Source organism: Odocoileus virginianus, chromosome 22 (genome assembly GCF_023699985.2).
Source record: "Odocoileus virginianus isolate 20LAN1187 ecotype Illinois chromosome 22, Ovbor_1.2, whole genome shotgun sequence".
In the NCBI taxonomy this organism is placed as follows: Eukaryota; Metazoa; Chordata; class Mammalia; order Artiodactyla; family Cervidae; genus Odocoileus; species Odocoileus virginianus.
Genome location: NC_069695.1, coordinates 55,101,122 through 55,123,440, shown reverse-complemented (window position 1 = coordinate 55,123,440; position 22,319 = coordinate 55,101,122). Strand labels below are relative to the sequence as shown.

General features: G+C 40.6%; 1 protein-coding gene and 1 non-coding gene across 3 annotated transcripts in view; one reads left to right on the top strand and one right to left on the bottom strand.

Annotated features, from left to right (window-relative positions):
• ATP9B (ATPase phospholipid transporting 9B (putative)) overlaps positions 1-22,319 on the bottom strand; it is a 157,722-nt gene that overhangs the window by 123,884 nt on the left and 11,519 nt on the right. The window contains exons 2-3 of one of the 2 annotated variants that reach the window (XM_070453003.1): positions 20,014-20,187; positions 2,044-2,194 (exon numbers count right to left, since the gene is read on the bottom strand). In XM_070453003.1, the coding sequence (XP_070309104.1) occupies positions 2,044-2,194; positions 20,014-20,187 (325 nt within the window). Of the gene's footprint in view, positions 1-2,043; positions 2,195-20,013; positions 20,188-22,319 lie in introns of those variants that run through there. The other variant, XM_070453004.1, reaches the window with a different exon arrangement.
• LOC139030493 (U6 spliceosomal RNA) lies at positions 11,460-11,566 on the top strand. Its single transcript, XR_011482858.1, has one exon. It is a non-coding gene; the product is annotated as a U6 spliceosomal RNA (small nuclear RNA).

Here is a 22,319-nt window from a genome sequence, read left to right as displayed (position 1 = left end):
GAGGATATTTATCTGCCTGGAAGACAGTTTACATTTAATTGTCCTGACAAAAGAGCAGTCTTTTAACTATGGAGGCATTAGTTTTGTGTGTTTTAATAAAAAAGCATATTAGACATCAAGCATCTGACAACTATTGGATAGATTCGGGTGTATAGCGATGCTAATCAATGTCCAATATAAAGTCAGCATGGTTATTTAAATAAAAACATGAAAGCTAAAGCAGCCCTCATTTCACACAATTGAGTATTTTTTGCAAAAGAGCGTAAGACCTAATACTTAAAATGTGTTAAAAACTTCGATAATGGAAAAATAATCAGCACCAGCTTTCTTTCACCTTTAGAAAGATAAATAAATCTATTAAAATAGGGAATGAGGCAAAAATAAACCAACTATTCTAAATACATATAATCTCAGCTTTATAATTTAAGACAAAAATATCACTGGCAACAACAAAAAGTAATAAATATTTAAATTTCAGAATTTAAATTTAGCATAATACCTAATTAAAGATAACTACTGATATAAAAACAAAACAAGGCCTGAAATGTATAATGTGAAGTAGAAAATAAATCTAAAAGTGCTTATAGATATTTTGTTACTCAGTCATGTTTGTGTAAAAAGTTATTTTACTTTGATTGTGACACCACTGGACTTTATCAGTTCAGTTCAGTTCAGTCACTAAGTTGTGTCTGATTCTTTGCAACCCCATGGACTGCAGCACGCCAGGCCTCCCTGTCCATCACCAACTCCCGGAGTTTACTCAAACTCATGTCCATTGGGTCAGTGATGCCATCCAACCATCTCAGCCTCTGTCGTCCCCTTCTCCTCCCACCTTCAATCTTTCTCAGCATCAGGGTCTTTTCAAAAGAGTCAATTCTTCACATCAGGTGGCCAAAGAACTGGATTTCAGCTGCAGCATCAGTCCTTCTAATGAATATTCAGGACTGATCTCCTCTAGGATGGACTGGTTGGATCTCCTTGCAGTCCAAGGGACTTTTGAGAGTCTCCTCCAACACCACAGTTCAAAAGCATCAATTCTTTGGTGCTCAGCTTTCTTTATAGTCCAGCTTTTAACATCCATACAAGACTACTGGAAAAACCATAGCCTTGACTAGACGGACTTTTGTTGGCAAAGTAATGTCTCTGCTTTTTAATGTGCTGTCTAGGTTGGTCATAAGTTTTCTTCCAAGGAGCAAGCATCTTTTAATTTCATGGTTGCAGACCATCTGCAGTGACTTTGGAGCCTAAAAAAATAAAGTCTGCCACTGTTTCCACTGTTTCTCCATCTATTTGCCATGAAGTGATGGGACTGGATGCCATGATCTTAGTTTTCTGAATGTTGAGTTTTAAGCCAACTTTTTCACTCTCCTCTTTCACTTTCATCGAGAGGCTCATCTTCTCCTTCTCCTGCGAGAACTCTAAAACTACAACTCCCTGCTGAACAACTGTCGACTGGAGAATGTTGGATCCCACTAAAAAGATACCCCACATCCAAGGGCAAAGGAGAAGCCCCAGCAAGACGGCAGGAGGGGTGAAATCGCATTTAGAATCAAACCCCTTACCCAACAGAGACGCTCAGAGGGCTCAAACAAACCTAGTGTGCAGCAGGACCCAGAGACGCCACAGAGACTGAGCCAGAAATGCGCCTGAGTGACAGCCTTAGCAGGCTTTAAATGTTATATACACTCAACCTTTCCCTCCACACAAATTCCCAGTCAAAATTTATGACTTATTTTCTGGTAATTTTATTTACCTTTATTTGATTATTTCTACAATGATATAAATGTGATGGTTATCTGGAACTGAAGGCAATAATCAGACTACAAATTTTCTTGAGTTGAACTCTACTATGTGGCTATTAATAACATACATGAGAACAAAAAAAGAAGAGGAGAAGTATATGAATTATTTCACAATTATCTGAACACCCATGGTTCAAAGGTCTCTGATTTGGATATGACAGAATTAATGAGAGAAAAAAAATGAGAACAAAGTTAGTAACCTCCAATATCCAGTGCATTTTCAAGAATTTAACAATCTTACCCCAGGTATAAAGGTAAATATATTATATTTCTGATTTTTTATAGAATTTCTGGGATGTTTTTCTTCACACTTTTCCGGACATCCAAGCCACACCGTACGAGCTTTCAATTCTCTCTTTCTTTGACAAATATTTATCAGCCAATCACAGCAACTGCATGAAACAAAAGATACATATTGTGCATGCTTTTCTAAATGTTTTACAATTAATTCTAAATATCTAGAGCCAATATTGTTTCTGTATTTACCAGACACCAATGGCTTATCTACTGTTAAGTAGTAAGGGATTTCTTAAAATGGGTCAGCTATACTAATTTAAATTTGACATAAAAGTACTGAAGGAGCTTACACAAGTTTGTGATGACTCCTGGAACCTCAGGGAGATTACCTTCCCTGTTTAGACTCATTGGCAAAATAAAACCATTAACATTCTGAAGCAGTCAATGCCGGATACACTGAGGAAAGAGTCACTACTTCTCAATACACCACTGGGTGACTCTGACAAAGGCTCTTAGATGTCAATTAATTAAAATGTAACCATCCTCGTCTTGTCTTAGGTAGTTACTTTTTTTCCTCCTTTAAAAGATGACTTTTCTAGTAGTATTAACATAAAATTAAGACTTATGACTCAATGCAATGTTCTGAAAGGATACCAACATTTAATGGACTATTCAAATTGTAGTAAATGCCTGACTGTATTTTCAGATAGCTACCTTCACCTGTGAGATGCAGATTTTGATGCTAAATCTACCCTGTTGCTCCAACAGTGCCAGGGCTCCCAGGGTACTAATTTGTCCCCTTTTCTCTGCTCAACCACTACATTTTAGTGGAGCATATAAAGCTTCTAGTGGGAGAATTTTTCTTAAAATACTTCAGAAACTGATGAAAAGATATCAAATTCATCTTTATTAAGCATAAAATAATCATGAATTTAAACTTCAGTATTAACAATTCAGTTTAATTAAAATTTCCAAAATGTAGAGAAAGGAGGAGGAGCCAAGATGGCGGAATAGGACGGGGAGACCACTTTCTCTCCTACAAATTCATCAAAAGAATAATTGAACGCAGAGCAAACTTAACAAAACAACTTCTGATCGCTAGCTGAGGTCATCAGGCGTCCAGAAAAGCAACCCATTGTCTTTGAAAGGAGGTAGGACAAAATATAAAAGATACAAAGAAAGACAAAAGACGTAAGGACGGAGATCCGTCCTGGGAAGGGAGTCTCAATAGAGGAAGTCTCCAAACACCAGGAAACCCTCGCACTGGCGGGACTGGGGGAAGTTTTTGAATCTCGGAGGGCAACCCGACTGGGAGGGGAACAATAAATAAAACCCACAGATTACCTGCCTAAAAGCAACTCCCAGCAGAAAAGTACCCCAGACACCCGCATCCGCCACCAGCAAGTGGGGGTGGAACGGAGAGGAGAGGGCGGCAATGCTTAGGGTAAGGACCGGGCCTGAGTGCCCTGAGGACAATCGGAGGGAGCTTTTGTAAGTTACCAACTTAAACTGTGGGATAGCGAGAGATAACTAAGCGGCCCGAACACACTGCCTGCCGTTTGCAGAACAAAGGGACCGAGCAAGTCCAGAGAAGAGCTTGCAGGCTGCAGACCGGTCCAGCCCCGCAGGAGGCAGGAGGTAGGGGGGCGGGGAAAGGGGCAGGCTCGGCCCCAAGGACCGCATCCCCTACCACACTGCAAACAGGCCACCAGTTTCTAATCAAAGACCTCCTGAGATTCTGGATGGTCGACATCCGCCGGGAGGGTCGCGGCAACACACAGGGCGCAGGCACCCGACCTGCGCGGGCGGGGACTGGGGCTGGGGACGCGGAAGGGCAGAGGGCGCACGCACCCGACTAGCGCGGACGGAAACTGAGACTGGGACCAAGGAGGGGAGAAGGCGCGCCGCACCCGGGGAGAGTGCGCCCATCAAGCTCCTGGCTGCCTGAGCCGCTCGGACGGGGAAGGCACAAAAAGCAGGCGCGGCTTTTTATTCTGGGCTTTTGTGGAACACCCGAGGGCTGGAACCGCGCAGCGCAGGGCACGCTCCATATAGAAAAGCCGGGAGCCTGAGCAGCGTAGACGGGAAAGCAGCGCCAGCCCCTCCCTGCAGCGCGACGGAACTAGCAACCTGGATAAGAGACCACCTCCGCCCGCCTGTGTCAGGGCAGAAATTAGGCACTGAAGAGACCGGCAAACAGAACCCAAATAAACAAAGTACAGATTAAAATCCCTGTAGATAACACCGACTACACCGGAAGGGGCCTGTAGATATCGAGAAGTATAAGCTGGAACGAGGAGCTATCTGAAACTGAACCGAACCCACACTGACAGCAACAGCTAAACAGAAATTCCTAGATATATTTTTACTTTTTTTTTTAAGTTAAAAATTTTTTTTTTCTTCTCTTTTATTTTCTTTTAAAATTCCCTATTACTCCCCCATTACTCCTTAAATTTCATTTTCATAGATTTTTATGATTTTTCTAATTAGGAAAAAAAATTTTTTTTTCTTTTTCTCTTCTATTTTCTATTTTTTTTCTCTTATTTCCTTTTAAAGTCCTCATTACTCCTCTACTACTCCTTAATTTTCATTTTCATTACACTATAACCTTACAAAAAAAAAAGAGAAGGTCTATTTTTAAACCGAACTTCATATATATTTCTAAAATTTTTGTGTGTGTTTTGGTTTTTGTTTTTAATACTGTATTTTTAAGAGTCTAACCTCTACTCTAGATTTTTAATCTTTGTTTTTCAGTATATGATATAAATTGTGGACATTTAAGAATCCAATATTCAGTTCCCATTTCTATTCAGGAGTGTGTTGATTACTCTCTCCCAATCTTGACTCTCCGTTTCCTACCTCAGAACACCTCTCTTTCCTCCTTTCCCCTTCTCTTCCAAATCCAATTCTGTGAATCTTTGTGGGTGTCTGGGCTACAGAGAACACTTTGGGAACAGACAACTGTGTAGATCTGTCTCTCTCCTCTTGAGTCCCCCTTTTTCTCCTCTTGAGTCCCCCTTTTTCTCCTCCTGCTCACCTCTATCTTCCTCCTCCTCTCCTCTTCTTCATGTAACTCTGTTAACCTCTCTGGGTGTCCCTCATGGGGGAGAATCTTTTCGCCATTAACCTAGAAGTTTTATTATCAGTGCTGAATAGTTGGACAAGTCTTGAGACTACTAGAAGAATAAAACTGAAATCCAGAGGCAGGAGACTTAAGCCCAAAACCTGAGAACACCAGAAAACTCCTGACTACATGGAACTTTAAGTAATAAGAGACCGTCCAAAAGCCTCCATACCTACACTGAAACCAACCACCACCCAAGAGCCAATAAGTTTTAGAGCAGGACATACCACGCAAATTCTCCAGCAACGCAGGAACATAGCCCTGAACGTCAACATACAGGCTGCCCAAGGTCACACCTAACACATAGACCCATCTCAAAACTCATTACTGAGCACTCCATTGCACTCCAGAGAGAAGAAATCTAGTTCCACGCACCAGAACACCGACGCAAGCTTCCCTAACCAGGAAACCTTGACAAGCCAATCGTCCAACCCCACCCACTGGGTAAAACCTCCACAATAAAAAGGAACCACAGACCTCCAGAATACAGAAAGCCCACTCCAGACACAGCAATCTAAACAAGATGAAAAGGCAGAGAAATACCCAACAGGTAAAGGAACATGAAAAATGCCCACCAAGTCAAACAAAAGAGAAGATAGGGAATCTACCTGAAAAAGAATTTAGAATAATGATAATAAAAATGATCCAAAATCTTGAAAACAAAATGGAGTTACAGATAAATAGCCTGGAGACAAAGATTTAGAAGATGCAAGAAATGTTTAATAAAGACCTAGAAGAAATAAAAAAGTCAATTAAAAATGAATAATGCAATAAATGAGATCAAAAACACTCTGGAGGGAACCAAGAGTAGAATAACGGAGACAGAAGATAGGATAAGTGAGGTAGAAGATAAAATGGTGGAAATAAATGAAGCAGAGAGGAAAAAAGAAAAAAGAATCAAAAGAAATGAGGACAACCTCAGGGACCTCTGGGACAATGTGAAAGGCCCCAACATTCGAATCATAGGAGTCCCAGAAGAAGAAGACAAAAAGAAAGGCCATGAGAAAATACTCGAGGAGATAATAGCTGAAAACTTCCCTAAAATGGGGAAGGAAATAGCCACCCAAGTCCAAGAAACCCAGAGAGTCCCAAACAGGATAAACCCAAGGCGAAACACCCCAAGACACATATTAATCAAATTAACAAAGATCAAACACAAAGAACAAATATTAAAAGCAGCAAGGGAGAAACAACAAATAACACACAAAGGGATTCCCATAAGGATAACAGCTGATCTATCATTAGAAACCCTCCAGGCCAGAAGGGAATGGCAGGACATACTTAAAGTAATGAAAGAGAATAACCTACAACCTAGATTACTGTACCCAGCAAGGATCTCATTCAGATATGAAGAATTCAAAAGCTTTACAGACAAGCAAAAGCTGAGAGAATTCAGCACCACCAAACCAGCTCTTCGACAAATGCTGAAGGATCTTCTCTAGACAGGAAATGCAGAAAGGTTGTATAAATGTGAACCCAAAACAACAAAGTAAATGGCAACGGGACCACACATATCAATAATTACCTTAAATGTAAATGGGTTGAATGCCCCAACCAAAAGACAAAGATTGGCTGAATGGATACAAAAACAAGACCCCTATATGTGCTGTCTACAAGAGACCCACCTCAAGAGACACATACAGACTAAAAGTGAAGGGCTGGAAAAAATATTTCATGCAAACGGAGACCAAAAGAAAGCAGGAGTCGCAATACTCATATCAGATAAAATAGACTTTCAAATAAAGGATGTGAAAAGAGACAAAGAAGGACACTACATAATGATCAAAGGATTAATCCAAGAAGATATAACTATTATAAATATATATGCATCCAACATAGGAGCACTGCAATATGTAAGGCAAACGCTAACGAGTATGAAAGAGGAAATTAATAGTAACACAATAACAGTGGGAGACTTTAATACCCCACTCACAACTATGGACAGATCAACTAAACAGAAAATCAACAAGGAAACACAAACCTTAAATGACACAATGGACCAACTAGACCTAATTGATATCTATAGGACGTTTCACCCCAAAACAATCAACTTCAATTTTTTCTCAAGTGCACACAGAACCTTCTCCAGAATAGATCACATCCTAGGCCATAAATCTAGTCTTGGTAAATTCAAAAAAATTGAAATCATTCAGGTCATCTTTTCTGACCACAGTGCAGTAAGATTAGATCTCAATTACAGGAAAAAAATTGTTAAAAATTCAAACATATGGAGGCTAAACAACACGCTTCTGAATAACAAATCATAGAAGAAATCAAAAAAGAAATCAAAATATGCATAGAAATGAATGAAAATGAAAACACAACAACCCAAAACCTATGGGACACTGTAAAAGCAGTGCTAAGGGGAAGGTTCATGGCATTACAGGCTTACATCAAGAAACAAGAAAAAAGCCAAATAACCTTACTCTACACCAGAAATGAAGAACCCCAGGGTTAGTAGAAGGAAAGAAATCTTAAAAATTAGGGCAGAAATAAATGCAAAAGAAACTAAAGAGACCATAGCAAAAATCAACAAAGCTAAAAGCTGGTTTTTTGAAAAAATAAACAAAATTGACAAACCATTAGCAAGACTCATTAAGAAACAAAGAGAGAAGAACCAAATTAACAAAATTAGAAATGAAAATGGAGAGATCACAACAGACAACACTGAAATACAAAGGATCATAAGAGACTACTACCAGCAGCTCTATGCCAATAAAATGGACAACTTGGACGAAATGGACAAATTCTTAGCAAAGTATAACTTTCCAAAACTGAACCAGGAAGAAATAGAAGATCTTAACAGAACCATCACAAGCAAGGAAATTGAAACTGTAATCAGAAATCTTCCAGCAAACAAAAGCCCAGGACCAGATGGCTTCACAGCTGAATTCTACCAAAAATATAGAGAAGAGCTAACACCTATCTTACTCAAACTCTTCCAGAAAATTGCAGAAGATAAACTTCCAAACTCATTCTACGAGGCCACCATCACCCTAATTCCAAAACCAGACAAAGATGCCACAAAAAAAGAAAACTACAGGCCAATATCACTGATGAACATAGATGCAAAAATCCTTAACAAAATTCTAGCAAACAGAATCCAACAACATATTAAAAAAATTATACACCATGACCAAGTGGGCTTTATCCCACGAATGCAAGGATTCTTTAATATCTGCAAATCAATCAATGTAATACACCACATTAACAAACTGAAAGATAAAAACCATATTATTATCTCAATAGATGCAGAGAAAGCCTTTGACAAAATTCAACACTCATTTATGATTAAAACTCTCCAGAAAGCAGGAATAGAAGGAACATACCTCAACATAATAAAAGCAAACCCACAGCAAGCATTACCCTCAATGGTGAAAAATTGAAAGCATTTCCCCTGAAATCAGGAACAAGACAAGGGTGCCCACTCTCACCACTACTATTCAACATAGTTTTGGAAGTGTCGGCCACAGCAATCAGGGCAGAAAAAGAAGTAAAAGGAATCCAGATAGGAAAACCCACAGCAAGCATTACCCTCAATGGTGAAAATTGAAAGCATTTCCCCTGAAATCAGGAACAAGACAAGGGTGCCCACTCTCACCACTACTATTCAACATAGTTTTGGAAGTGTCGGCCACAGCAATCAGGGCAGAAAAAGAAGTAAAAGGAATCCAGATAGGAAAAGAAGAAGTGAAATTCTCGCTGTTTGCAGATGACATGATCCTTTACATTGAAAACCCTAAAGACTCTACCAGAAAATTACTAGAGCTAATCAATGACTACAGTAAAGTTGCAGGATATAAAATTAACACACAGAAATCCCTTGCATTCCTATACACTAACAATGAGAAAACAGAAAGAGAAATTAAGGAAACAATACCATTCACCACTGCAACAAAAAGAATAAAATACTTAGGAGTATATCTACCTAAAGAAACAAAAGACCTATACATAGAAAACTATAAAACACTGATGAAAGAAATCAAAGAGGACACAAACAGATGGAGAAACATACCATGTTCATGGATTGGAAGAATCAATATTGTCAAAATGGCTATTCTACCCAAAGCAATCTATAGATTCAATGCAATCCCTATCAAGCTACCAACGGTATTTTTCACAGAACTAGAACAAATAATTTCACAATTTGTATGGAAATACAAAAAACCTCGAATAGCCAAAGTAATCTTGAGAAAGAAGAATGGAACTGGAGGAATCAACCTGCCTGACTTCAGACTCAACTACAAAGCCACAGTCATCAAGACAGTGGTACTGGCACAAAGACAGAAATATAGATCAATGGAACAGAATAGAAAGCCCAGAGATAAATCCATGAAGCTACGGACACCTTATCTTCAACAAAGGAGGCAAGGATACACAATGGAAAAAAGACAACCTCTTTAACAAGTGGTGCTGGGAAAACTGGTCAACCACTTGTAAAAGAATGAAACTAGAACACTTTCTAACACCATACACAAAAATAAACTCAAAATGGATTAAAGATCTAAATGTAAGACCAGAAACTATAAAACTCCTAGAGGAGAACATAGGCAAAACACTGTGTGACATAAAACACAGCAGGATCCTCTATGACCCCCCTCCCAGAATATTGGAAATAAAAGCAAAAATAAACAAATGGGACCTAATGAAACTTAAAAGCTTTTGCGCAACAAAGGAAACTATAAGCAAGGTGAAAAGACAGCCCTCAGATTGGGAGAAAATAATAGCAAATGAAGAAACAGACAAAGGATTAATCTCAAAAATATACAAGCAATTCCTGAAGCTCAATTCCAGAAAAATAAATGACCCAATCAAAAAATGGGCCAAAGAACTAAACAGACATTTCTCCAAGGAAGACATACAGATGGCTAACAAACACATGAAAAGATGTTCAACATCACTCATTATCAGAGAAATGCAAATCAAAACCACAATGAGGTACCATTACACGCCAGTCAGGATGGCTGTTATCCAAAAGTCTACAAGCAATAAATGCTGGAGAGGGTGTGGAGAAAAGGGAACCCTCTTACACTGTTGGTGGGAATGCAAACTAGTACAGCCACTATGGAGAACAGTGTGGAGATTTCTTAAAAAACTGGAAATAGAACTGCCATATGACCCAGCAATACCACTTCTGGGCATACACACCGAGGAAACCAGATCTGAAAGAGACACATGCACCCCAATGTTCATCACAGCACTGTTTATAATAGCCAGGACATGGAAGCAACCTAGATGCCCATCAGCAGACGAATGGATAAGGAAGCTGTGGTACATATACACCATGGAATATTACTCAACCGTTAAAAAGAATTCATTTGAATCAGTTCTAATGAGATGGATGAAACTGGAGCCCATTATACAGAATGAAGTAAGCCAGAAAGATAAAGAACATTACAGCATACTAACACATATATATGGAATTTAGAAAGATGGTAATGATAACCCTATATGCAAAACAGAAAAAGAGACACAGATGTACAGAACAGACTTTTGGACTCTGTGCGAGAAGGCAAGGGTGGAATGTTTCGAGAGAACAGCATGTATATTATCTATAGTGAAAGAGATCATCAGCCCAGGTAGGATGCATGAGACAAGTGCTCGGGCCTGGTGCACTGGGAAGACCCAGAGGAATCGGGTGGAGAGGGAGGTGGGAGGGGGGATCGGGATGGGGAATACTTGTTAACTCCATGGCTGATTCATGTCAATGTATGACAAAACCCACTGCAATGTTGTGAAGTAATTAGCCTCCAACTAATAAAAATAAATGAAAAAAAAAAATGAGCACAGAATAAGAATAAATAATTCTCCACAAATATATGTAATTGGCCAATAAACACGCAGAAAGATGCTCAACATCACTAATGATTAGGGAAATGCCAATCAAAACATAACAACACACTGCTTCACAGTACAGCATTACAGTAAGGCTATAAAGAAAAAGACAAATAACAAGTGCTGGTGAAGATATGGAGACATAGGAACCTTCAGACACACTGATGGCAAAATAAAATGGTAAAATAAAAAAAAAACAACAACAAAATGTAGAGAAAGACTCACAATGGTTTATTTAGGGAAGGGAAGTTGAAGCCAAGGCTAGAACAACAGAACCACCAACCAAGAGGAGGTGGCAGACATGTCTAACTTCACTCTGTGACAAAGTTAACACGACAATACCAGTCTTAGAAGGTATGACAATGAAATGAGGATGACATAACTGGACTTAGGTCAAATTCACTGCATGTCTTCCCTCTACTCCAATCATTCTGAGGTTATTCTTTTAACATCACTTTACAGTGCTCGCTTCAGCAGCACACATGCTAAAACTGGAACGATATAGAAAAGGTTAGCATGACCCCTGAGCAAGGATAACATGCAGATTCATGAAGCATACCACATTTAAAAAAGAAAAAAAAAAGAAATCACTGTCTAACACAGAACACTTAGATGTGCTGTATGAGGGAATACACTAGGTGTTTAAATTGCAATCAGTTTATTCCTCCTGAATATCCACCAAGTTCCTGGCTGTGCTCAGAAAACCTTAGGTCTGGAAGGAAGCACAGAGCTCAGTGCTTCCCTGAGAGAGGTAGGCCTTGTGCCAGGACCTCACCGTGGACCTTGTGATGTCACAGGTGACTTCATAGAGGCTCCCTAACTCCTACTTTTTCACTATTAGTAGCAGAGTGTCACAAATAATTTACTTACATGTTGGAAGTCTAGCAACCTTAGTTTTTTTCTATACAGAGTTATAGAGAAAAAAATGAACCACTGAACGTGTTTTTAGCCTCCTGTTTTTAGCTCTCCAACCTTATAGTTCACTTCAGTCGCTCAGTCGTGTCTGACTCTTCGTGACCCTCTGGTCACTGAAAAAATGTGGATTTTCCAGAGTTTATGCTGGTATCAACATGGTCTACCAGTAAAAGGTTCTATAAATGTAAAACCACTGTCTTCGTCACACGACACTGTAAACATCTACTAGAATAAAACCTCAGTATCGACACCACGATCAGCAGCACATGAAATTAATATCCCAGTAACTTCCCAACTGTTGTAGTCTATAAACTCTAAATTAAATACCAAAGGCCAAAAATATATATTCAACAGTTTATTTTTTCTCAATAACCCTGTACAGAAAACACTAAGGATCCTAGACTTCCAAAATGTAACTAAATTATTCATAACACTCTGCTACTAATACTGAAAAAGTGGTGGTTAGGGAGTCACTATGAAGTCCAAGAGATGTCAAAAATGAGATGGTGAGAGTGAATTTCAACGTATTAGGAATCAGCAAACTAAAACGGACTGGAATGGGTGAATTTAACATTATATCTACTACTGTGGGCAAGAATCCCTTAGAAGAAATGGAGTAGCCATCATAGTCAACAAGTCTGAAATGCAGTACTTGGATGCAATCTCAAAAGCGACAGAGTGATTTCTGTTCGTTTCCAAGGCAAACCATTCAATATCATGGTAATCCAAGTCTATGACCCAATCAGTAATGCTGAAGAAGCTGAAGCTGAATGGTTCTATGAAGACCTATAAGACCTTCTAGAACTAACACCCCCAAAAGATGTCCTTTTCATTATAGGAGACTGAAATGCAAAACCAGGAAGTCAAGAAACACCTAGTTAACAGGCAAATTTGGCCCTGGAGTACAAAACGAAGCAGGGCAAAGGCTAACAGAGTTTTGCCAAGAGAACGCCTCACTGGTCATAGGAAACACCCTCTTCCAACAACACAAGAGAAGACTCTACATATGGACATCACCAGATGGTCAATGCTGAAATCAGATTGATTATATTCTTTGCAGCCAAAGATGGAGAAGCTCTATACAGTCAGCAAAAATAAGACCGGGAGCTGACTGTGGCTCAGATCATGAACTCCTTACTGCCAAATTCAGACTTAAATTGAAGAAAGTAGGGAAAAATCACTAGACCATTCAGGTATGACCTAAATCAAATCCCTTATGATTACACAGTGGAAGTGAGAAATAGATGCAAGGGATTAGATCTGATAGACCAACTGCCTGATGAACTATGGACGGAGGTTCGTGACATTGTACAGGAGACAGGGATCAAGACCATCCCCACGGAAAAGAAATGCAAAAAAGCAAAATGGCTGTCTGAAGAGGCCTTACAAATAGCTGTGAAAAGAAGAGAAGTAAAAAGCAAAGGAGAAAAGGAAAGATATTCCCATTTGAATGCAGAGTTCCAAAGAAGAGCAAGGAGAAATAAGAAAGCGTTCCTCAGTGATCAATGAAAAGAAATAGAGGAAAACAACAGAATGAAAAAAACTAAGAGATCTCTTCAAGAAAATTAGAGATACCAAGGGAACATTTCATGCAAAGATGGGCTCAATAAAAGATAGAAATGGTATGGACCTAACAGAAGCAGAAGATATTAAGAAGAGGTGGCAAGAATACACAGAAGAACTGTACAAAAAAGATCTTCAGGACCCAGATAAACACAATGGTGTGATCACTCACCTAGAGTCAGACATCCAGGAATGTGAAATCAAGTGGGCCTTAGGAAGCATCACTACGAACAAAGCTAGTGGAGGTGATGGAATTCCACTTGAGCTATTTCAGATCCTAAAAGATGATGCTGTAAAAGTGCTGTACTCGATATGCCAGCAAATTTGGAAAACTCAGCAGTGCCACAGGACTGGAAAAGGTCAGTTTTCATTCCATTCCCAAAGAAAGGCAATGCCAAAGAATGTTCAAACTATTCCACAATTGCACTCATCTCACACAGTAGTAAAGTAATGCTCAAAATTCTCCAAGCCAGACTTCAACAGTATATGAACTGTGAAACTTCCAGATGTTCAAGCTGGATTTAGAAAAGGCAGAGGAACCAGAGATCAAATTGCCAACATCCACTGGATCATTGAAAAAGCAAGAGAGTTCCAGAAAAACATCTATTCCTGCTTTACTGACTACACCAAAGCCTCTGACTGTGTGGATCACAACAAACTGTGGAAAATTCTTAAAGAGATGGGAATACTAGACCACCTGACCTGCCTGTTGAGAAATCTGTATGCAGGTCAGGAAGCAACAGTTGGAACTGCACATGGAACAACAGACTGGTTCCAAATTGGAAAAGGAGTACGTCAAGGCTGTATACTGTCATTCTGCTTCTTTAACTTATATGCAGAGTACGTAATGAGAAACGCTGGGCTGGATGATGCACAAGCTGGAATCAAGATTGCCAGGAGAAATATCAATAACCTCAGATATGCAGATGACACCACAATTATGGCAGAAAGCGAAGAAGAACTAAAGGGCCTCTTGAAAGTGAAAGAGGAGAGTGAAAAAGCTGGCTTAAAGCTCAACATTCAAAAAACTAAGATCATGGCATCTGGTCCCATCACTTCATGACAAATAGATGGGGAAACAATGGAAACAGTGAGACTTTATTTTTTTGGGCTCCAAAATCACTGCAGATGGTGACTGCAGCCATGAAATTAAAAGAGGCCTACTCCTTGGAAGAAAAGTTATGACCAACCTAGACAGTATATTAAAAAGCAGAGATATTACTTTGCCAACAAAGGTCTGTCTAGTCAAGGCTATGGTTTTTCCAGTATTCATGTATAGATGTGAGAATTGGACTATAAAGAAAGCTGAGCGCCAAAGAACTGAGGCTTTTGAACTGTGGCATTGGAGAAGACTCTTGAAAGTCCCTTGGACTGCAAGGAGATCCAACCAGTCAATCCTAGAGGAGATCAGTCCTGAATATTCACTGGAAGGACTGATGTTGATGCTGAAACTCCAATATTTTGGCCACTTGATGCAAAAAACTGACTCTTTTGAAAAGACCCTGATGCTGGGAAAGATTGAAGGTGGGAGAAGAAGGGGAGGATGAGATGGTTGGAAGGCATCACTGACTCAATGGGCATGAGTCTGAGTAAACTCTGGGAGTTGGTGATGGACAGGGAGGCCTGGCATGCTGCAGTCCATGGGGTCACAAAGAGTCGGACACGACTGAGTGACTGAACTGAACTGATGAAGTCCAGTGGCATCGCAAGATTAAATAAGTGCACAAAAGCCTGGGGCACTTCCAGAACTGCCACTGGATTATGCAGATAGAAGACAGAGAGACAGGTGCTACCAAGTAAAGAAAATACTTGTAATTAAAAAGTACATGTAAGTCTTAGGGAGTTATAGAGCTAAGGCAGAAAGTAAACATGAGCAGTTTTTGAAGGCAAAGAAACAAAAGACTAACATACACTGGTAAATACTGGTGAGTGAGAAGGAGCAGCAGAGAGGTGCCCCTGGAAGAAGCTAGGAACCTGCACCCAGAACAAGGGCAGGGGCACAGAAGGCTGCCTCAATGACTCAGCACTCTGAAGACACTTTCCTATTTATATGCAAATTGAAACTAAATTCAGTAATGCACAAAGTATCCTTTTTACCTAAAACATTTTAGGATTAGTAACTTTTCACAGATGCCTCTACAATCAAAGTAGTACTCCAATATTAAATAAAGCATCTACATACCAAGATTCCGGCTTCTAAAATTTTAAGTGACCATAATTAGGTAACTTCTAAAAATTTATAGCTTCCTGAATCAATAAATAAATATTCCATCCATCAAGTATCTTCGGTCACCAAGCCAGAAGTAACCCGGCAGTAGTGCCCTCCAGAAAGATTTGCATTTTCCCACGCTTCTGCACTCCAAACGTGCTGCAGGTTAACTGAGAGGGTAGAGGCCACTGAGATCCAGGAATAATCTCAGCATTTGATATCGGCCCCTTCATATGGAAATGCCACTTTCATGGGACAAGTGGAGTGAAATGGATAGGGAGTGAAATGGATAGGGAGTGAAATGTAAATCTCCTGAGAAAGGCATTACTGCTCCACTTCCACCCCCAGAACTACACATCTGAGTGCATCACAGAAACTCATGTAGAGGACACTCAAACATTTAGAAGACAGATCACAGAAAAAAAATTTCAGAATCAAATTTGTCAGAGTTGGAATTTTTGCCAAATAATAAAAATGAGAAGGCAGATCTTAAGCCATGAAGAAACTGAAGCCGACTCAATCCCTGAAGAATTTTAAAGTAAGCCTTACTAGTCACAGAATCTACAAGTAAAAATACACAGAACTATCTAGAACACACTAATATTATTTGCTACCTTTACTACAATATTCACTAACATTTTCTTCTGCAATTAAACTAATTTTACACAACTTCTACTTTTTGATCCATCACCTAATAATTTTAGTAACACAATTTTATAATATCTTGTCATTGCGTTAGTCACTCAGTTGTGTCCAACTCTTTGCGACCCATGGACTGTAGCCTGCCAGGCTCCTCTATCCATGGAATTCCCCAGGCAAGAATACTGGAGTGGGTAGCCATTTCCTTCTCCAGGGGATCTTCCCAAGCCAGTGATCAAACCCAGGTCTCCTGCACTGCAGGTAGCTTCTTTACCATCTAAGCTACCAGGGAAGCCCCAAGCATACGAGTTATGATCCCTGGTATTTAGTAAATAAAAAGGTTAATGAATATTCAAAACTGGAAATCTATAAGAAATAAAGAAAATAAGACCAATGTAAGTTGCTAACTGTAAACTTTGTCCTGTAAGTTGTTTTAATTTCTGTAATGATTTCCTAGTGTAGCAGGTGTCTACTGAACACGAAGCATGGCCACGTCTCAGGTCACTCTGGTTCACATGGAAAGACACTCATGAGTAAAGCCGCTACAACGGCTCAGTCAGCTGTGCCCACTCGATCACCATTTCTTAAGACAAAGACTTTACATACATGTCGAGTGTATGTTACTCAGCTGTTTTAATTTTCCCAAAACATGGTTATTTTTGCTGCTAACATCTATATTTTCAAATACATCTTCAGTAAGAAAAGGAATACTATAAATGAAATCCAAAATTTGCCTATGTTCCATTTGGTAAAAACAAAACCCTCTAAGAGACCAAAAATAACTCAACAGTGTATTCAGTGTTGTTAATGCTCACAATTCCTGGCAAACATCTGACCAGAACGGGTAAGTCACCACTTCTACAGCACAGGCCGCCTTCGTGGAGCTCCACTGCAGACACGAGACCACATTATGTCCTCATAGCTTTCTGTCTGTCCGTGCCTGTCCCCACATCCTCAGTCTTCAGAAACACTGTCACCCAGGGATCCTCTACGCACCACAGACGCTCCTCTCCACTTCAGGATTCCTTTGGGAGGTGTTCTCTACTAGAAGGTGGCAAATCAGGACCTACTGCCCTGAGACCACAAGGCCATGTCCTGGCACTTGCCCCAGGCCATGGAGCAAAGAAGGAGGAAGGGCTCTGGCTAGTCAAGTCAGACTCTTCTTCAACCCCTAGGTTTCCCCTTAACTCTCACGACAGGGACTCTTCCAGTTCTTGGCTTCAACCATGGTGAGAACACGCACCTCAGACGGCACCATGGGGTCAAGTCCGACTCCCTTCTCCACCCCACGCTAATGAAGAACACAGGCCACACCATCAAACGTGCCACCCAAACCCATCCACTGCAGCTGTCTCCTCAACCAACAACACTGGCCACGGTTCCCACCATAACCACCCCTACGCTTCCACAGCTGGTGTTGTAATGGCCAAGCCTCTCCCTGATGGACAAACAGTAATAAAATTATGCAAGGTTTGATACAAATGCATGATTATTGACCTTCCTTTGTTGATTACTGATGATCTCTATCAAACATGGCCATCTTTCTCTTTTTTTTTAGTCCTCATCTGTATCCCAGACACCTTTTCACTTAAATGAACTAATGGTCCCAATCAAGGATAAAAGTCATCTTCTCCAACATTATTTCACTGTTCCTCCCCTATTTTTTCTGTCGCCTGAAAAAAGGAGTATAAGCCTTCCTTTCCAAAACTGTCCTTTTCCCCAAGGTACCCCCCTCCTTTCCCCATCACAGACCTATGCCACATGCCTACTGATGATTTTAGGAAAGTCATCGTTGAGGGGTCTTTCACTATCACAATAATAACAACAATGCTCAACCTCTTATCTCCAGACCCTGCTTCTGGGTCTGACACTAACTGTCTTAGACCAATCCAGTTCAAAACAGATTTATAAAAGGTACCACAGGTACCTCACACTAGTGAGAAGGGCCATCTTTAAAAAGTCTACAAATAATAAACGCTGGAGGGGGTGTGGAGAAAAAGGAACCTGCACTGCTGGTAGGAATGTAAATCGGTACATCCACTAGGGAGAACAGCATACTGAAAGTTGCTCAGTGGTGTCTGATTCTATGACCCCATGGACTGTGGCCCACCAGGTTCCTCTGTCCAAGGAATTCTCCAGGCAAGAGTACTGGAGTGAACTGCCATTCCCTTCCAGGGGATCTTTCCAACCCAGGGATCATGCCCAGGTATCTTGCACTGCGGGCAGATTCCTCACTGTCTAAGACACCAGAAACGCTCAGGGAGAACAGTATGGAGGTTCCTTAAAAACTACTGTCACTATATGATCCAGCAGTCTCATTCCTGGGCATATATCTGGAGAAAACTCTAATTCAGAAAGATACATGCACACCAATGTTCACTGCAGCACTGTTTACAATAGCAAAGACATGGAAGCAACCAAAGTGTCCACCGACAGAGGAATGGATAAAGATGTGGGACATATATACAATGAAATATTACTTAGCCATAAAAAAGAATGAAATAATACCATCTGGAACAACATGAATGGACCTAGAGAATATCATACTAAGTGAAGTCAGTCAAAGACAGACAAATATCATGTGATAGTGCTTATATGCAAAAGCTAAACAATAATGCAAATGAGCTTATTTACAAAACAGAGCCACAGATACAGAAGACAAACTTAAGGTTACCAAAGAGGATAGCAGGGGGTGGTGAGGAAAGAGGTAAATTAGGAGTTTGGGATAAACGTATACATACTACTATATATGAAACAGATGAACAGGATACAACACAGGGAACTATATTCAATACCTTATAGTAACCTATAAGAGAAAAAAATCTGAAAAAATATATATGTTTAACTGAAAAAACAAAAATACTAACAAGGAAGTATATAGGAAGATGTGTGAAGCTATATGCAAATACTAGGCTGTGTTATGTAAGAGACTTGAGCATCCACTGATTCGGTAACTGCAGGGGTCCTAGATAGCTTCCCTGGTGGCTCAGACAGTAAAGAATCCTCCTGCAACACAGGAGACCTGGGTTTGATCCCTGGGTCAGGAAGACCCCCTGCAGAAGGGAATGGGCTACCCACTCCAGTATTCTTCCCTGGAGGAATCCATGAACAGAGGAGCCTGGTGGGCTACAGACCAGGGTTGCAAAGAGTTGGACACCTGTGTGACTATCACTCTCACTTTTCTAGAACCAACCCTCCACAGAGGCCAAGGGGTACATATAAAATTATAGATGGAAAAGAAAGGAACACAGTTTATAAGTATCAATTTACAAATATCAATACAGTGACAAGAATCAATTCTACCATGTATTAATTACAGAGTCACTAATTGTCTCCATCTTTTAAAATTTTAGTCACTCAGTCGTGTCCAACATTTCACGATCCCATGCACTGGGGCTCGCCAGGCTCCTCTGTCCATGGAATTCTCCAGGCAAGAATACTGGAGTGGGTTGCCATTTCCTTCTCCAGGGTTTAAACATTAAATCATCTGACAAGAAAAGTGAATTTGGCTTTCTGTCCCTTTTGGATTAGCACTGTTTGGTTTTGACTAAGGTTATTTACACTCTCTAGGATGTCATTTAGAGTGGATTCTTTAGTTTGACATGGAAACAAATGTGTTGAGAAGCTAAGCTTATAAATAACAATGTAACCTCGCTGAGCAGGAGGTTAGGCAGCGGTGGGGGACAAACCTGGTACAGAGGAACTTCCATCCCCCACAGACAAACCACTCCAGGCCTCTCTTTGTTCGCGTGATCCTAGCTCGTGGTAAAGTGTGGTAATCACTTTCGTCGTTCTCAAAGCCCTCTTCAGACATCATTAGTGGCATTTCATCCAAGTGGGCGGACTCATCCTCCAGCTGGTACCTGGAGAGAGGAAAGATCAGAAAGCACTGAGGTGGGGCAAGCCGTCTCCTGTCTACAGTAAGAGTTTCACTCAAGGTAACAGCTGGCCCAGTTCTACTAATCACACTTTTCTTTTCTCCTCATACTAAGCTAACTTTCTCATACTAAGCTACACAAACCAAGAACTTCCAGATGTACAAGCTGGATTTACATAGAAAAGGCAGAGGAACCAGAGGTTATATTGCCAACATCTGCTGGATCACAGAAAAAGCAAGGGAGCTCCAAAAACAACATCTACTTCTGCTTCATTGACTATACTGAAGCCTTTGACTGTGTGAGCACAACAAACTGGAAAAATTCTGAAAAGAGATGGGACCACCAGATCACCTTACCTGTCTCCTGAGAAACCTGTATGTAGGACAAGAAGCAACAGTTAGAACCAGACATGAAACAATGGACTGGTTCAAAACTGGGAAAGGATTACGTCAAGGCTGTATACTGTCACCCTGCTTATTTAACTTATATGCTGAGTACATCATACAAAATGCCAGGCTGGGTGACTCACAAGCTGGAATCAAGATTTCCGAGAGAATATCAACATGACTTAGTGACTGAACAACAACAAAAATGGTTAAGTTGTAATTCGTATTACCTATGCTTTTTGTTGTGTCTAACTCTGTGACCCCACGGACTGCAGCACACCAGGCTTCCCTGCCCTTCACCATCTCCTGGAGCGTGCTCAAACTCATGTCCCACTAAGTCGATGATGCCATCCAACCATCTCACCCTCTGTTGTTCCCTTCTCCTGCCCTCAATCTTTTCCAGCATCAGGGTCTTTTCCAAAGAGTCAGTTCTTTGCATCAGGTGGCCAAAATACTGGAGCTTCAATTTTAGCATCAGCCCTTCCAATGAATATACAGGGTGGATTTCCTTCAGGATTGACTTGTTGGATCGCCTTGCTGTCCAAGGACTCTCAAGAGTCGTCTCCAACACCACAGCTCAACAGCATCAATCCTTCAGCACTAAGCCTTCTTTACAGTCCAACACTCTCATCCATGACTACTGGAAAAACCATAGTTTTCAGTAGATGGACCTTGGTTGGCAAAGTGAAGTCTCTGCTTTTCAACATGTTGTCTAGGTTTCTCATAGCTTTTCTCCCAAGGAGTGTCTTTTAATTTTGTGTCTGTAGTCACCATCCACAGTGATTCTGGAGCCCAAGAAAATAAAATCTGTTACTGTCTCCCCAACTATTTGTCATGAAGTGATGGGACTGGATGCCATGATCTTAGTTTTTGAATGCTGACTTTTAAGCCAGCTTTTTCACTCTCTTCTTTCACCCTCATCAAGAGGCTCTTTAGTTCCTCTTTGCTTTCTGCCATTAGAGTGGTATCATCAACCTATGTGAGGTTGTTGATACTTCCCCCAGCAATCTTGATTCCAGCCTGTGATCATCCAGCCCAGCACTTCCCATGATGTACTCTGCATATAAGTTAAATAAGCAGAGTGACAATACAGCCTGGACATACTCCTTTTCCAATTCTGAACCAGTCGGTCGTTCCATGTTTGGTTCTAACTGTTGCTTCTTGTCCTGCATACAGGTTTCTCAGGAGACAGGTAAGATGGTCTAGTAGTCCCTTCTCTTTAAGAATTTTTCCAGTTTGTTGTGTCCACACAGTCAAAGGCTTCAGCATAGCCAATGAAACAAAAGTATAATAAAAAAAAAATTTCTAGTTATTGTTGATAACACCCTGCTCCCTGGCAGCCAAGAAAGCACTGGCACTGATGGATATTCCCTCATCACTACACACACCCCCAGCCTGCCAAGCTAATTCCTAGAACACAGTCTTTCCTGAACTTACCATGAGGCCCTTTCCCCTCATCATCCTGCTAGCTGCCACAGAGAGAGCCTGCATCCTGACACACAGAGTGAATATGGGGAATGGGCTGCTCAACTAGACAGCCAGAATACTGGGGAAAGAACCCCTGAAGGCCTCTTAGACTAGAAGCTCAGGGAAATGTATGGCTGATGTTTACTGAGTCCTTACTATGGCCAGGTACAACGCAGGTCTGTAATCTGTATCATCAAAGAAGAACATCTTAAAAGAAACAAGCAACCAGGGGGAATAAATGCAGCATATAACAGAAAAACTATG